Source organism: Teleopsis dalmanni, chromosome X (genome assembly GCF_002237135.1).
Source record: "Teleopsis dalmanni isolate 2A chromosome X, ASM223713v2, whole genome shotgun sequence".
Taxonomy (NCBI): Eukaryota; Metazoa; Arthropoda; class Insecta; order Diptera; family Diopsidae; genus Teleopsis; species Teleopsis dalmanni.
Window position 1 is genome coordinate 69,854,885 of NC_051848.1, and position 18,021 is coordinate 69,872,905.

The 18,021-nt window shown below is 30.9% G+C and overlaps 1 protein-coding gene across 1 annotated transcript in view; it reads left to right on the top strand.

Annotated features, from left to right (window-relative positions):
- Positions 1-17,663, top strand: part of LOC119689737 — a 29,245-nt gene extending 11,582 nt beyond the window's left edge. The window contains exons 3-4 of the mRNA XM_038104633.1: positions 13,489-13,782; positions 16,857-17,663. Coding sequence (XP_037960561.1) covers positions 13,489-13,782; positions 16,857-17,195 — 633 coding nt within the window. The 3' untranslated portion in view covers positions 17,196-17,663. The remainder of the gene's footprint in view (positions 1-13,488; positions 13,783-16,856) is intronic.
- The last annotated feature ends 358 nt before the right edge of the window (positions 17,664-18,021 follow it).

The window sequence follows — 18,021 nt, forward strand, 5'->3', positions numbered from 1 at the left end:
GTTAATCTTAAAAAAAATTTTTTCTTTTTGAATTCTCCACAACTTTTTAAGTGATAATTTTTGTATGTATATATAGGTAAGTAGGTTGCTAAGTTAAGTGAGCTATTATGATTTTCTCAGATTTGTGCAGAGAAGGTTGGGCATTTCAAAACCCGCCAGACACATTGACGAACGCAAGTATCTGGATGATTTCTATGTTGGGATTGCTGCGAAATGAAGTAAAGGATAGTCCCTTCATTTGCTTAAGCTTGGATATTAATTTTATATATAATTAAAACATAAAAAGTTTGTTCGCTAAATAATAGACTTGTATTATAGTAAAGTGGCCAATCTATGCAAAATGCAAAATCTGTGACTTGATACACCAAAGCAAATCAGCGGTATCTAAGTTAATATCTATTTTTATAGGGTACTGAACCGTAGTTGAACGTGGAGCTAGACTTAGCTTACTCTGTAGTATTACCTGCAACGCATGTCTGCCAACTCTCGAAGAAAAGACACCAAAACACTTGTTGTGTCTATGTCCACGCCTGGCCAGAGAACTAGGATTAGATTTTTGGGGGCACTCTTCTTTAGTACACTCAGGTATACCTCCAGTATTAGCATTGGCCAGATTCTCGTCTTTATAAACGCTTCTGGCTGGTTCTAGTTCCATTTTCTTCTACCCATTATTACAAAAAATTGTGGATTCAAAACGACTTTATTAGCTAATTGAGAAGGATTCGTTCCTCCCTACACTTCAACTACCTAACCAACTAGTAATGTAGTAAACCAATTATTTTTTAGAATAATTGTTCAAATATAATAAAATAGTTATTGTGTATATTTAAAAAAACTTTTGATACTTCCATCCAGGTGTCCGGTTTTAGTTTTTAATACTTCAAGAAATAGAAAAAAAGGACAATGTATTTTATTTTAAATTACATATCTATAAGATAAGTATAACACATAATAAAAATTAACAGCGTTATGAGTTCCTATAAAGTGAGTTAAGCGAACTAAGCACAATAAAAATTGTAGATCTGTTATGGTACCGAATAGCCGAATAGAATACAATTAGTCCTATAAATGAAAGGTCAGTATGTCTTTCATTTACTTACTTACTTATGTGGCCATAACAACCCGTTACCGAGTTTCGGCCTGACGCAGCATGTCTCCCCAGGCGCCTCTGCTGCGTGCGCGCCTTCTCCAGTCTCGTATATCAAGTCCAGTTAGTGCTCCCTCAACTTGATCACTCCACCGGAGACACGGTCTACCTTTACGTCTTCTTCCGCCAACTACTGCTTCAAACACCTTTTTCGCCGGAGCGTCTTCATCCATTCTCACGACATGACCAAGCCAGCGAAGCCGCTGGATGTTAATGCGCTGAATTACGTCAATGTCGTGATAAAGCTCGTACAGCTCGTGGTTCATTCTAATGCGGTAGTCGTCGCCAACTCGTAGAGGACCAAAGATCTTACGAAGAACTTTTCTCTCGAACACTCCCAGTGCTGCTTCATCATTCTGGGATAACGTCCATGCTTCTGCGCCATACAGAAGCACAGGGAGGATGAGCGACCTATAGAGCGTAAGTTTTGTTTGTCGAGAGAGAGCTCTACATACCAATTGCCTATTGAGCTCATAGTAGCACCTATTAGCAATGGTGATTCTTCGTCTGATCTCCAGACTGACATCATTTGTATTCGTTACAGCGGTGCCAAGGTAGATGAAATCCTTGACAGATTCGAAAGTATAGTCGCCAGCCACTAGCCCGGTGTCCGAGCGACGCACATTTCTACCAGTAGCCGACATATACTTCGTTTTTCCCTCATTCACCGCTAAACCCATTCTTGCAGATTCCTTTTCGATAGCAGCAAAAGCAGCTGTAACATCACGCTTGCTACGCCCAATGATGTCAATGTCGTCGGCGTAAGCAAGGAGCTGGACACATTTGTAGAATATTGTTCCATTACGATGAACACCTGCCCTGCGCATGATCACTTCCATGACGAAATTGAAGAGGTCACATGATAAGGGGTCACCTTGTCTGAAGCCTCGCACGGTATCAAAAGGTTCAGAGAGACTCGATCCTACCTTGACGGAGCTACGGGTATTACTCAGCGTCATTCTGCAAAGCCGAATTAATTTTGCAGGGATACCGAGCTCAGACATTGCGGCGTAAACGCGATCCCTAATGGGGCTATCGAAAGCTGCTTTATAATCGACAAAAAGGTGATGAGTATCGATGTTATGTTCGTGGGCTTTTTCCAGGATTTGTCGCAGTGTGAATATCTGATCAATGGTGGAGCGACCAGGTCGAAAGCCGCACTGATAAGGTCCAATCAGTGAGTTGGCATGTGGCTTCAACCTTTCACACAGTACAGTTGAAAGAACCTTGTACGCGACAGGTATCAGGCTAATCCCGCGATAGTTGGCGCAAATCGTCGGGTCACCTTTTTTCAAGACAGGACAAAGGCTACTGAGATTCCAATCGCTGGGCATACTTTCATCTAACCATATTCTGCAGATAAGCTGATGCATGCACCCTATCAGCATATCGCCGCCGGCTTTGAACAATTCAGCAGGCAGGCCATCTGCGCCTGCCGCTTTGTTGTTCTTAAGTCGCTGTATAGCAACACGCACTTCGTTATGGCTAGGTGGTGGAATTTCAACATCATCATTTTCGATTGGGGATACAGAGGGCATTTCTTCAATGGCAGAGTTGATGTTATCATCGCCAGATAGTAGTTTGGAGAAATGCTCCTTCCATACTTTCAGTACATTCTGCGTATCTGTAACCAGATTACCATTTTCGTCCTTACAGGTTGATGCACCAGGCTTAAAGCCTTGAGTCAGACGGTTGACTTTTTGATAAAATTTACGGGCATCATTCCTATTTCTACACACCTCGATTTCCTCTCGCTCGCGCCTTTCTTGATCTCGTTTCTTCCGTCTGAATAGGCACCTCTCTACCTTCCTCATCTCCCGATATTGTTCATGCACGGTTCGCGTTGCTGCTGACTGCAGGGTCCTTTTATAGGCCGCGTTCTTCGCAGCAGTAGCTTGGCGACACTCTTCGTCGTACCATTGGTTTCGCCGTGGGGGACGTTGGAAACCAAGGACATCTTCCGCTGTTGTGCGTAGGGAGTGAGAGATATGTCCCCACTGTCTACCGGCATTATCGGAACGGGAGGGTTGGTTGTTTAATCGGCTAGAGAGCTGAGCGGCGAAGGCTTCGGCTGTCTCTCGTGATCGCAGCTTATTAACGTCTAGTTTTTTCTGAACATTGGAGCGTACGTTGTTGGCGGTACTAAGCCGCATGCGTACCTTGGCTGCGACAAGATAGTGATCTGAGTCGATATTTGGACCACGGAATGAACGTACGTCCAGCACACTAGAAGCGTGCCTTGCGTCAATCACGAAGTGATCAATCTGGTTTCGTGTTGCTTGATCGGGAGATAGCCACGTTGCCTTGTGAATATCACGGTGTGGGAATCTGGTGCTACATACTACCATATTTCGCGCCGCAGCGAAATCAATTAGCCTTAGACCGTTGTTGGAGGTTGATTCATGGAGGCTAAATTTTCCGACAGTTGGACCAAAGACTTCTTCTCTTCCAACCTTTGCATTAAAATCCCCGAGAACAATTTTAACGTCGTGGGCGGGACTGCGGTCATAAATTTCCTCGAGTCTCGCGTAGAATGTATCTTTGGTCAAGTCGTCCTTTTCTTCTGTCGGCGCGTGAGCGCAAATTAACGTGATGTTAAAAAATTTTGCCTTGATACGGAGTGTGGCAAGCCTTTCGTTCACCGGTGTGAATCGCTGGACTAATTTTGATAGTCTCTTGCTTACCACAAAACCGCATCCAAATTCACGTCGATTTGCATGGCAGCTGTAGTATACATCACAGTTTGCTCTTTTAGAGCAGCCTTGTCCTATCCATCGCATTTCCTGGATGGCGGTGACGTCAGCCTTACATTTATTGAGGGCTTCCGCCAGTTGGATAGAGGCACCTTCCCTATAGAGGGTCCGGACATTCCAGGTGCATATCCGTAAATCATAGTCCTTTAATCGTTTGCATTGGTCGTCAACGTTATTCGGTTTCCAGTTCCGAGGCATTCTTGCGTCCTTCATTGGTGGTTGATTTTACGTGACGGGTACCAAACCCTGTGCACAACCCAAATTTAAAGTCCTGGGGATAGGACTCGCCGTACGCACTATTAGTTCATTACCCAGCGGGTGCCAGGTAACTATCCAGGGGTGCCACGAGGAGGCTGTGCGACAACTTGGATTGAGGACAACAAGGATTGCGCTGGCATTTTCCATGTTAAATGCAATCAGACACGTTGCCTTGTGTACTCGCTCCCAGAGGGCACGCGGGCCCCCCCCTATGTCTTTCATTTAATATTTCTTAATATTACACAAAGATAGGATCTCTTGACTCAAATTAGATTGTAATCCTGGTCCATTCGAAATCCGAAGACACAAAGCTTCGTAACGTTGTCTGCAAGCAGTGGTCGTATAAGGTCTCACTTGCCTCCAAGCACTACCAACTTTTTTCATCAAACAAATTATAAACTAAACAAACGGCACATATATGTATATATATTGTATATTGTTTTTTTCAGTAATAATCTTATATTTTGAAATATTTAATCGATCATTGAAATATTTAAGAATATTTTAAAGCACCTATGTATTTGCTTAACTTATTAATACTTCTCATAACTTGTTTTTTTTTATTTCTTTCACAACGTTATCATTACAAATACAGGATTTATGACATTTTGTTAGGAACACTATGTAGAAGTTTAATAGCGGTTGTATCTATGTCTCAGCAGCACCCGTTAACAGAAATGACTAAGAATTGCTTATCATTCCCACTGTAGCTTTACTGTTTGCAAAGAAAGTAAACAAGCAACTGTTCCCAAGATGGGTTGGTGGATCCATGCAAATTACGGATTATGAAATATATAAAGTGCTGTATTAATGCTAATGCTAAATGCTGGGATGTTACCTTTATTTGCTGTGTGAAGAATAGAATTTTATGAACACCGTTTTCTTCACAGATGACAGGTTCTACTCTATTCTGTAAGTTTTTTATTGTTTGGAGTCTATTTACATCAATTTGGTAAACAATCCAACGAAATGTATATAGAAAATATTACAATCCATAATTTTATCGTTCAGTTAATGTTTTAATATATGTAGCTGTCATATTATCGTACACTATCTAAATGAAAAAAATTCTATTAATGAATTGTCAATGAGTCTATGTGAAGGGCATCTAAGTCAAAACTTATATCAATTTATAAAGTGAAAATATTGGAATGTTTTATAGCGCTAAAATGTATTCTATATTGTATTAATTAAATTTATAATTTAATGTTTAAAGAGTAAACATTTTTTATTTGTTTTAAAAATCCCCGAATTTAATTGGTATACAATTTTTAGTCTCTCTCTATATAATTTTCTTTACAATATAAATTGAAACCTCTGAAATTTTCAGATACATTTCAAAATAAATATATATTCTTCTTCCCGTTCATAGGTATATATACAATGACTTTGATCTTGGCCTTGACTCTGCTTCTTCTTTTGCGATACATTTTCTTTTCTTATTTCTCTCTGTTTCAATGAAATTTATTTTAAAATATATTATACAAAGTAGCTCTTTATGTGAAAACATTGTGTCTGCGACGAAAATATGATAGAAAAATAAAATTGTAGAAATTTGTAGGATTAGTAAAAATAAATATTGAATAATGCAATATATGTATATACAAATAACTTCGTACGTGATTATGTCGTACATGATACATACAACAAGTTCTTGCCTTACAATACTTTGTTTTCTATTTTTATGTATAGAAAAAAGAAAAGAACAAATTGTGAAATAATGACAGAATAAAATTGCATACCTTTGCCAAAAACTTAAAAAAAAATCTACAAAAAGTCAATAGAAACGAAAAAGATACTTTTCGTTAAATACTAACATTCCAAAGTGCAATTCCGCTATTGTGCGAATTCTTATAGAATAGAGTCAATACAGAGCAATGTTTCTAAGGACAGAAATATCTATCTGTACGGAACGGGATTTCAACGTATGTTAGTTTATAAGAATGAATCAAGAATGAGAGCCCATATGTAAACATTTATAAAGTTTCATTTAAATACACTTACGATTTTATTATTGATAAGCAAACAACACAGCGAAGTATGTGAGGAATACATAAATTAGTCTAAGAGAAGGGAGAGAGGGACTCTTTAGAAACTTCCTAACTAAGAAAGAGTAAAAATGCCCAGTTGCGCTGAGACTCGAAAAAACCTCAATATAAGAACACAGAAAAACTAATTTCAAAAAAGGAAAGCAAAATAATTATTTGCAATCTATTAAATGCACAAAAAAACAAGTACTGTATATATATCAAGGTCTGGAAATCCCAATGTTACAATCAAGTAACTCAACAATTGTAAATATTGATAAAATGTGGTGTTCCAAATTTATGCCGCAAAATAAAAAGAAATGGTATGGCATAGACGTCATCAGAAGAGTCACACAGGAATAAAATACCTTCAAGATAATCAAGATCATCTTTGATTCAAAAGGAATTGTTGATAGTGAATTTGTTCCAGATGGCCATATGGCTAAAACAGACAGATCAGAATGTAATGAGTTTGACTGGTATATTGAAAATTAAGTAAACAGCGGAGTTTGTAAATATCTATAGGTTCAATTGGTTTGTTTGTTATTTTTGGAACCAAAATATCGGAAATTGAGCCCTGTCAAATTTTTATCTTGGACTCACGTTTTCACACAAAGCCAACGTACATTTTATTTCTTTAATAACGAATAATTATTAAATTTTAAAGTTTGTGGTAATTTTAGAAGGAACAGATAAACTACAGCTATATAAATGTGATTAACTATTATAAATTGTTGTTGTTCTTTTAATTTTAAATACTTTATGAAAAAAATAAAAATTTACTATTAATTATTTTGAAATTATTTCACATTCAAAATAAACATGATAACCATCGTGTTCTTAGTTAAAACGAGAAAAAAGTTGACTTTAACTCTTCCGAAGTTATTTGGACAAAGGGTATGAAAGAAATTTAATGATGAAAAATTTGAAAAGTATTTTAATATGAGTATTTTTTAATAAATTAGTACATTTTAACAATTAGGAATATTTCTTAATTCAATTTTTTTATATCTTTTAGTAAAAATATTGCATCTAGCAGCTCAAGGTCTCTCAATCTAAAATATTTAATTTAGTTTAAATTTAAACATACAATTTTTTTAATATCAATTGATCCACTTAATTACAGTTGCAGAGACTATTTAAAAAATTATATATAATGTGTATATAATAGCGATTATGTTACTATCTTTAATACGATGACATGTGATGATTATGTGTAAACCAATTAGAAGCACTTAATATTTCCTAAATGTTTTGTGTTTATCAATTGTGTAGCCACTCAATGTACTTTATATAATTTATTTAAATTGAACACTGCTTTAGAGATGTTCATAAACACTGAAAATGTTCTTAATTACTTCCCACGCATTACACTTCTAAGGTAGACATATGCTCTTAACTACAATTTCAACGGATATTCTAAATATAAGAATTTTATATTATTTAAAATAATTGATATACAATAGCACGTATTTATAATATTTATACATTTCAAGAGCATAACTAAAGTATGAATTCTTAGAAACTACTTTGAAAAGTAGAATAATTGAAGTTTTCTCCCACAGTTCGAAACACGAAACCAATTTTATGTCTTCAAATGAAAAATGAATGAATGTCAAGATTATCAAATCAGCATTATGAAAGAGGTATTGGTTGTCTCCAAAAATGTTAAAGGCAAGAAAATATGGAGTAAAAAATATTAATTATAATATTTATAATAAATATATTATAATAAATATAATATAGTAACAAAATATAAAATATATAGTTAAAAGGGTTCAAATAGAAATGAAAAGACAACAACAAAAATTTTAGAAAATTTATTTTTAATTTTATTTTTTTTATTTTTATTTTTTTTACTTTTATTTTTTTTATTTTTATTTTTTTTATTTTTATTTTTTTTATTTTTATTTTTTTTATTTTTATTTTTTTTATTTTTATTTTTTATTATTTTTATTTTTTTATATTTTTTTTATTTTTTTATATTTTTTTTATTTTTTTATATTTTTTTATATTTTTTTATATTTTTTTTATTTTTTATATTTTTTATATTTATTTATTTTTTATTTTTTTATATTTTTTTATATTTTTTTATATTTTTTTATATTTTTTTATATTTTTTTATATTTTTTTATATTTTTTATATTTTTTATTATTTTTATATATTTTTTTATTTTTTTATATTTTATATTTTTTTTATATTTTTATTTTTTATTTTTTTTATTTTTTTATATTTTTTTTTATTTTTTTATATTTTTTTATATTTTTTTTATTTTTTTATATTTTTTTTATTTTTTTATATTTTTTTTATTTTTTTTATTTTTTTATATTTTTTTTATTTTTTTATATTTTTTTTATTTTTTTATATTTTTTTTATTTTTTTATATTTTTTTATATATGTTTTTTTTATTTTTTTTATATATTTTTTTATATATATTTTTTTATATATATTTTTTTTATTTTTTTTATATATTTTTTTTTATTATTATTTAATTTTTTTTTTAATTTTTTATTTTTTTTATTTTTTAATTTTTTTTAATATCATATTTTTCTTTTATTTATATATGTATATGTTTTTTTTAATAGCATATTTTTATGTTATTTATATATATATATTTTTATTTTAATAACATATTTTTGTTTTATTTATATATGTATATATTTTTTTTTAATAACATATTTTTGTTGTATTTATATATGTATATATTTTTTTTAATTTACATAATAATTTTTTATTTTTTTTTATGATTTTATATTCATAATTTTTATATTCATAATTTTTATAAAAAAATTTTTATATATTTTTTTCTAGATTTTATATTTAATTTTTCATTTATATATATATATATATAATTTTTCCAATTATTATATATATATATAATTTCTACAATTTTTATATATAATATATTTTTTAGTTTATATATGTTTATGTATATATTTTTTTTTTAATATTTGTTTTTACAATTTTATATTATTTTTTTGTTATATTATTATTATATATTTTTTTATTTCTTTAATTTATTATTATAGATATATTCAATTTTTTTCTCATGCTTTTCTTTTATAATTTTGCTTTTAATTTTTTTCTTATTTTTTTTTAATATTTCTTTTCTTCAATTTTTGAGCTTCTATATAAAAAGCACTAAAATTCTGGTTAAAATTTATTTGAAAAAACTGTATTTACTTAGTATTTATAGATAGATTATGAAGCAAGTAGCTTATAAGTAATGAAAGATGTTCAAAAAAGTATTAAAAATTACTTCTGTAAATAAACCATTTATCACTAAGTGAAGACAGTTTTTTTTTAATATTTTGTTTATTTCTAACTTTTCACTTCAAATTACTTTTGATGTCTTAATTTTTGTTGTGGAATAAGTGTAGATAATTTATGTTTAATCATTTTTTAGTGCTTCAAAGAAAAAAATATAATTTGTAGTTGAATTTCCAGTCGAGATTAGCTACTTACTACTTACAGAATGGGCGCTACATACATGTAGCTGAGTCGACCTATTGTAAGAGTTTATAGAGACTTAATAAACAAAGATAAAATGCCTTCAAAGTTCGGAAGATAAGAGCAAATACAACATACGTATATTTTCTGAGCACGCAAGAATTTGATTTTTATTTATTATTCTAATAAAGTAAATAATTTTGTTTTCGATTAGCATGTGATCAATTAGGTGTTAAGTCGTTATAATATTCCATTCATTTTAATTATACACATAAATATTTTTACTTAATTATTTTTTCTTGTTTTTAATAAACCTTTAATTTTTACTCAGTTTACGTTAATTATTTTTAACGGCAAATCTATAAAATTTTCAAAGTAATTTAGTTTTCAGTTCTTTCAATTATTCCTAAATTTAACGATCTAAAACTCATTACTACGTTCGGTTAAACCGGCAATCGCAATAACAGGTGGAATTCGGTTAAGTAGTACTGGTCATTATTGTACGTTATTTCCTCTAATGTCACATATAACATAGCCGTTACGAACATATCAAAAAAGTAAAAAAAATATAACATTCAATTTTCAAATTGTTCTCACTTTCTCTTGGTTTAATACCTACTAAAAGGAACATCGATACTTGTAATGCCTTTCGCCGGCTAATGAGATGAACGAGTTTTGTCACATATATACATTATATATACAAATCTTAAAATAAATTTATTAAGTTTAACAGTAAGTGTTATAATGTATATAATATAGAAAAAATATAGGATGTCCTTTGGATATTGTGTATTTACATGTATACTTAAAGATGTAGAAAAACGAACTCTTTTTTTTTTCCTATTAACGTGATGCTAATATGGACACAACAAATGTATATTTATTGTTTTATTCATTACTGAAATATTGAATAACTAGTTTCCTACCACACTTACCTTAGTGTGTTGTATATACTAAAACTAACCTAATCGAAATCAGTTCTACGATTGCCGTGATCGAAAGAATATTCACTTTCCGAAATTTCAATACTATACAATACTATGTTCTTAAACTTTAGTTTTTTTCAAACGATTCAAAACTTCTGTTAGTGATGAAAAGAATTGGTATGGCATGTCTACAAGATAAACAAGAAAATATCAGTACAACATATGAACGGTATTCTTATTGAAGAGAAATCCGGAACAACTGTTTATGAACCGGGGATAAAATACTTGGAAGTGTTAGGGAAAAACACAATTATCGGCTAATCAGAAATTGATATCGTAGACGGATGTATTTATTTCCACCTTGAAGTAACTATCAGAACCATAGAGTAACCGTCCTAACTGATAGTTTTGTATCATGCAATCAAAGCAGACCATTCTCATCAGGTGACGTGCAGATTCATGATGAGGTGTTTTGGTAAGTTAAATATGCTTAGTCAGACTAGTTAGGTATTAATCCTTTGAGTTCGTAGTCACGTTGAAATTTCTGACTACAAAATAACTTAAAAATACCATTTTGTGATATAAAGAGAACAAATGAGGAGGGTATATTGAAAAAATCTACCGGGGTTATACAAATAAAATTACTTACAGGAACTCTTAATCTAAATCAATTTGAAGATTGCGTGGAATTAGTAAAAATAACTTAAATATAATTACAGAAAATCTAATTGGGTAGAAAATGAGACCTGAAAAGACGTACTGCAGGCTTGCTCAGCTGTTACTTGAAAGAAATATTTAAGTCGGCACTAATATCTTATTAAGAGATAAGACGCGGTAAAATAGGTATGATACTACAATTTATTGAGAAAATTAGACTCAAAGAAATGCTCTTCTGAATCCATGAAGGAAGACACAATAGACTTCTTGGGCGTTGTGCGAAAATCCACATATTATAATTTTTTTATTTTTATTTTTTTTTTACCTATGTAAAATTTGCTTGGAAATTCATACCGAATTTAGATTTTATTTTAATAGATTCGTTAGCATGTTCTACCTAGTTGCATAAAATACTGCATTGAAAATAACAGAGAGTCGTTTATTTGTTTTATGAGTATTAATTTGCATATGTATTATATTGTATATAAAAATATAAACTTAATTACAACAAAAATAACAAGGTCAGCAATATTTTTCTTACAAAATACAAACGGTAACAGTTGCGAACTGTAGCTAAAATTACTTAATATTTATTATGGCCTTACCCTTTTCCAAAATATCTTTTGAAACTAGTTGCCATGAATTGTAGTCACAAACTATCTAAAAATAGTACTCGAATGTCACTTGTAATAATAAAAATTTATCGGTAATTTTACCCACGTGTCACTACTTATGAAATACGAAAAGGGCTGTTTTATGGGTAAAACGATAAAAATTATAATTTTCTATATTGATCAAATATTTTTTTCACTTTTAATAAAATAATAACTAAAACATTAAATTATATCAATAATACATGTAAAATAGGTTTATGTTTTATTAAAATATTTAAAAAAACGGCTTATTAGGAGGCTCGTTAAGAAGCAGTTGTCTGATTAACTTGTCTCAGCATGAGTCCGTGTCTTGAATGCACTCAGATTGCTTAGGGGTTCTTAGAAATGGGTTTTGCTTTACCTGGGGTGTTTTCTTTTAACTGTGGTCAATAGTTTGGGTTTCATTCATGAGGTGTATGTCTTAGTTGTATTTATACTAACAAAGCTTTCGGTACTTGGTAATGCAAAGTCATATGTTAAGTTTTTCTTCTTTAGTGGCAACCACTCTTGGATCCGTAGAGAACTATTAGAAAAAAGAGAACCTAAAGTGAAAATCCATGTTCTATTAACAAACGTTACAACCTTGCTAGCGGAAGAGTGTGTGTCAAGTTTTTCTTTGGTGCACCTAAGTCAGGGACCACTTTACGGTCATATCATTCTAAGCCATTTTTAAATTATCCATAACTTGTCCATAAGTTAAAATAGAAAGAAGTGATGATAAGCATTAGTTTCAAGTGTCCCAACCGGTATGTCATCTTACCGTTCAATTTGTAGTACCTCCTTATAAAGGTCCTACAATCTTCATAGGTGCTCATAGCAACTCTTTAGAGCACATTATATTGAGTCAGTCTGCGCTCTACTTTTCATACTTTGATAGAAAATTTGTTTTGAGTAGAATTGGTAAACGATTTGAGCTCTATTCTGTTCAAGTGTTCAAACCGGTATGTTATCCTACCGTTCAACCTACAATCTTCATAGGTGCTCATAGAACCTCTTTAGAGCACATGGCACTGAGTCAGTTTGCGCTACTCCTACTTTGGCAGAAAATTTGTTGTGAGTATTGATGATACTAAACGAATTGAATTCTGAGAAAGATATTATCAGACTAGTTGAGTTTAAGACGAATACGGGTACACCCCTCATATTGTTGCCTTGGAAACATAGTTCAAAACTGAAGTCCAGTAATTCATAATTGTTTTTTTCTTCGTGAAGGGTGTTAAAACTTCGGTGAAGCGAAAGATAACATGTTTCGTATTTATTTTACTAAAAATTATTTTGAATATTCCTGTTTCCATGACTAGTTTTGGAATATATAGTATATTCGCTTTGGTGATTTCTATTGCAATTTCGCTGCGGTAGTATATGCAAACAATGAATAAAAGCCACTAATTTACTTATACATATAAAACAATAGTAATATTTTTAGATAACATGTACTTAAATCAATTTAAACTTTTAGAAAAAGCAATTACGAAACAATTGATATATAAAAATGAATATTTTTTAATTATATTTTTTGTTGGATTTTAATTGTATTTTACTATTTCTAAACTAAACAAAATTTTCAAATACATTTCATGATTCTATTTTTTTTTCTTGTTTCTTTTTATAAAAAGCACACAAAACGTACCGGCTGGGTGTTACGTGACGTCAATGATTGCGAATCCATATCAGGGCACATGTATCGTATGAGCATGATGACTTTCCTACTTGACGGCAGTGAGGGTCTTAATCAGATACGTTGCATGGAATTGGCTTTAGTGCATGATTTAGCTGAAAGTTTGGTGGGTGACATAACACCTTTTTGTGGCGTATCCAAGGAGGAAAAACGCGCTTTGGAATTTAAGGCTATGGCTGATATATGCAAATTAATTGAACCAAGAGGCAAACGTATAATGGAATTATTTGAGGTATACAAATTAATACATTTTTTGAGTTTATAATTTTAAAGATACTTCTTTATTTTGCTTCTAATTTATTTTCAATGTGAATATAAATTATAGACATATGGGTTGAAAACATTTGGTCTGACATATATACATATTAATATATGTATGTAATTCAAATGGTGAGATGAGATTTTGAACGTAACTTCACAACTTACAGTTGTGTTTATAAAACAATTTTGTTATTTTCACAACAATGGGTCGATTTTACATTGTTTTTTGACAGAAAAAAATAACGCTGATGCAAAAAAAAGACAGCGACACTCAATCACTATACTGAATTTAAACTAGTTCGTCTTAACTTTGACAATGTCAGGTATTTAATTCTTACAACCGAAGGTTTTGACTGGAACACATAAAAACTTGACAAAATTTATTTGAAAGATCAAAAGAACTTGTAGATATTGGACATTTGGAATACGAGTTAATATTTTCGAAGGAATCGACAGCAACATAATGCCTCTGTAATTCCGGCATTGGCTCAGGTCACCTTTCTTAGGTAATACGGTCAGCAAGCCTTCCAGCCAATTTTCCCATATGCTTCTCAGGAGAGGTTGAAACATTTTAGCGGTAGTCGAAGGGCAAGCTTTTAACAGTTCCGCTGTGATATTATCTGGACCAGCTGCTTTATTGTTCTTTAAACTGCCTATAGCTTGAACAATTTCTTCTTCATCAGGTACTCTATTCATAACAGATGTACTGCAACTGTTTAGGCTGGAGAAGCTGCTTTGTTCAGCCGGTGTGACAGTGTTGGTGATAGTGGTAGTATTGTTACAAAGAGTTTCTGAAAAATGTTCCCTGAAACGTTGAAGCTGGTTTTCGGTGGATGTGAGAAGTCGGCCATCTTCTGCCTGCAAGCTCTTTTGTGATGTCATATAAAATTTTCATATTTCTCTGTTCGGCTGCTGCTTCAGCTTTACTTGCAAGATTGTCATACCATAAACGTTTGTCTCGCTTGCATGAAAGCTTTACTCGTTTCACCATTTCATTGTAGGTGAATTGGGTTTCTGCTTTGAGCGCTCTTGTTTTAGCATTGTCGCGTGTGATCTTTGCAGCTCTGCGGCATTCGATGAGAGACCAGGTAGACTCTGACATCCACGGCTTTCTGTTGCGGGGGTGAAGACCCAAGACATCTTCTGAGTTTGTAAGAAATGCTGATGGGCTTTATACACTGGGCTTTAAAGCGAAGAATGAAATCCTAAAAAGAGGTCGGTCCCAAATAGAACGTATGATACGATAAATGGCTAAATTGCACAAATGGCTAAATTGCACAAATGGCTAAATTTATATCGAATTGATCACAGAAACAGAAAACTGAAAGTCTAAAGAATATGATCCATTATTAATATGTGGAAACTTAAGAAATGCGTTGGAATAATTGTACTGCAGTTGATGACGAAAATATGTGATATGTTTTTATGTCAGGCCAAACATTTTTTTAGTCCTTTTGATATATAGGAAAAACGAATAATCTCAATGATAATATTTTGTGTTATAAATGTAAGTCCTAATTTTAATCAACAGTTGTATATAAAGCAATAGAACATTATTAAATTCAGACTCTGATGAATGCTAATTATATATAAAGCTTGCTAATTGGCATTTTTTTGTTCTAGTCTTAATCAACAAGATTACAATTGCAATCGTTGGGATATCTATTAGTATTTTATTAGTCGTAATAGTCATAAAGCATGCTCCATATTTTTCACATTCCGAGAAACTGTGAAATTTCAACAGATGTAGTGAGATATTTTTGATTTCAAAGGGCCACAATATTATTAAATAGATTACTCAAATATTTTAGATTAATACGTTAGAATACTAATCTATTTAATTAGCAACGTTATAAAAATCAAATAATATAATTCATAATTCGCGCTGATAATTCATATCAAATGAATGCTCTACTCCAAAAAAAAAGAGGGCAAAAAAATATAATATGTGAGTGCATTTTTGTAGTGATCGCGTATTTAAATGTTAGTCGGTTTTTGTTATTTGGAAAGCCTACATCTCTCAACCATAATTCAAAACTAAACTATGGTATGGTTTTATATATATTGATAACTAAAAGTTTTACATGAGTATATACTACTACTCAGTTTTTTCGGAAGTCGTCATTGAACAATAACTCCTTAAAAATATTAAATAATCCCTCTTCAAGTTTTGTCATATATATATAATATATATTCTGTATAAGTTTTATATAGTTTTTACTTTAATAACACTGGAATCAAATCATTTGAATTAAGATATCGAACTTTAAAAGTATTTTTTTGTATTACAAAAAAGCTTTTCTTTTCATAGTTCGGAAATAGAAAGAGTTTTTTTTTGGTATATACAAAGCTTGTACAGGATTTATCCCTGATTTATAGACACAAAAAATGATTTAAAGTTTGTAAAAAGACAGTAAATATCATATTTATAATCGAAACTGATTTAAAAAATTTAAATGTTCATGTAGTACTGGTCTTTCTATCAGAGACAAGGATAAGAAAAAGAATTACTACGTAAATGCAGTTATTATATCGTCATGAATGATTCAGAGGTAACATAAGTAGGTTCTTTCACCTTATGAACTCGTCCAGTGTCTTCAACCGAAGTCTTCGCTATCAAAGATTCAATTAGATTGATATCAGAAAACAATCTACGAAGCAATAGGTTGTAGTTCTCTCTTATTAGAGCCGTTATTCTTGCGCTGTCTACTGAAAAGGGGAAGAAGAAAAAACTCAATACTTTCTTTGTAAATGTTCAGCTTTTTGTCATGATTGAAGACAACTTCGGAAGATCTTAATCTGGATCTTTCAAAAATAATGTTCTTTAAGTTGTTTCTAAAACATAGAATTTAATATCCGTGTGTGGTAAAAATATTGCCATACTGCTTAGCTAAAGCACGGTTTGTGAAGTGAAGCTAACATCTAGAATTCTTCTGCTATTTAATTCTTATTTTTAAATTATATATATTTGAATTGCTGTTATTATATAATTATTTTGAAATATCGATTGTTTTAATTATAATTTTTGCTTTTTTACTTTTCTAGGAATACGAACAAGGTGAGAGTCCAGAGTCTAAATTTGTTAAAGATCTTGATCGACTTGATATGGTGATGCAAGCATTTGAGTATGAAAAACGTGATAATTGCTTATTGAAGCATCAAGAATTTTTTGATTCCACCGAAGGCAAGTTTAATCATCCATTTGTCAAGAAGCTTGTGAACGAGATTTATGAACAGCGGCAGGTTTTGGCCAATGCTAAAGGGGCCACACCACCACCTTCAATAAATGTTCCCAACAGTGATCTGCCGACCGAAAATGGCATTTGTTCTGACACTATAACCATTGATGATCAAAAAAAAAGCTCAAAGTTTACTTCAAGTTGATTGAATATTTTTTAAAGAAGAAGAAGTATCAACGCGCTCGCAGATTCATAATGGTTTAAAAAATTCAATACCTCCCAAATATGTAGGAGAGGAAATATTAGCTTAAAATAGGCAGCAACAGCTGTACTATACCAAATCTATTAGGACAATTCTATTAATTTATTAAAGGATCTTAGTTACTTATTTTTAAGGTTTGTGAAGTTAAAGTTAATTCATTTCGCTTACAAATTTTGATTGTGTATAAAGGTTGTCGACGGAGTTTATAATAATTGTAAAGTAGATGTATGTATTTATTTTTAAATTATTAAAATATTGTAAATTTCTTTGAATCTGTCCTATATTGTTTAAGTAGAACAAATTGTACAACATTTAAATTTTATTTATTTTACGCGGCGTATTAATATGCTACTAAAATACATTTTATTGAACCAAAGTAGTTTAAAATATTCTACCTCTGTAAGAAAAAGAAAAGTTATAACAAAGATAATTTGTTTGAATACAATTCGAAAATTGTTATTTGATTTTTGTTATTCTTATTTTAATTAGAATACTTATATTTAAACTGTATATTTATTAGCAAACATATATTATTTAAATAATATTTCGTATAAAATTAAATATACAAATAATATTTGCAACTAATGTGCAACTTTGAAATTAAAGAAGACTTAACTTAATAAATAATTTAAAATAAAACAAAATTCTACATTTGGTATTCATCAGTAAAAAAATTGAAAATTCTATACGATATTTGAATCTGCATCAGAATTTCAGAAAATCACATTTTGCAAAGTTAAACCACAGATAACTTACACAATGTCAAGAA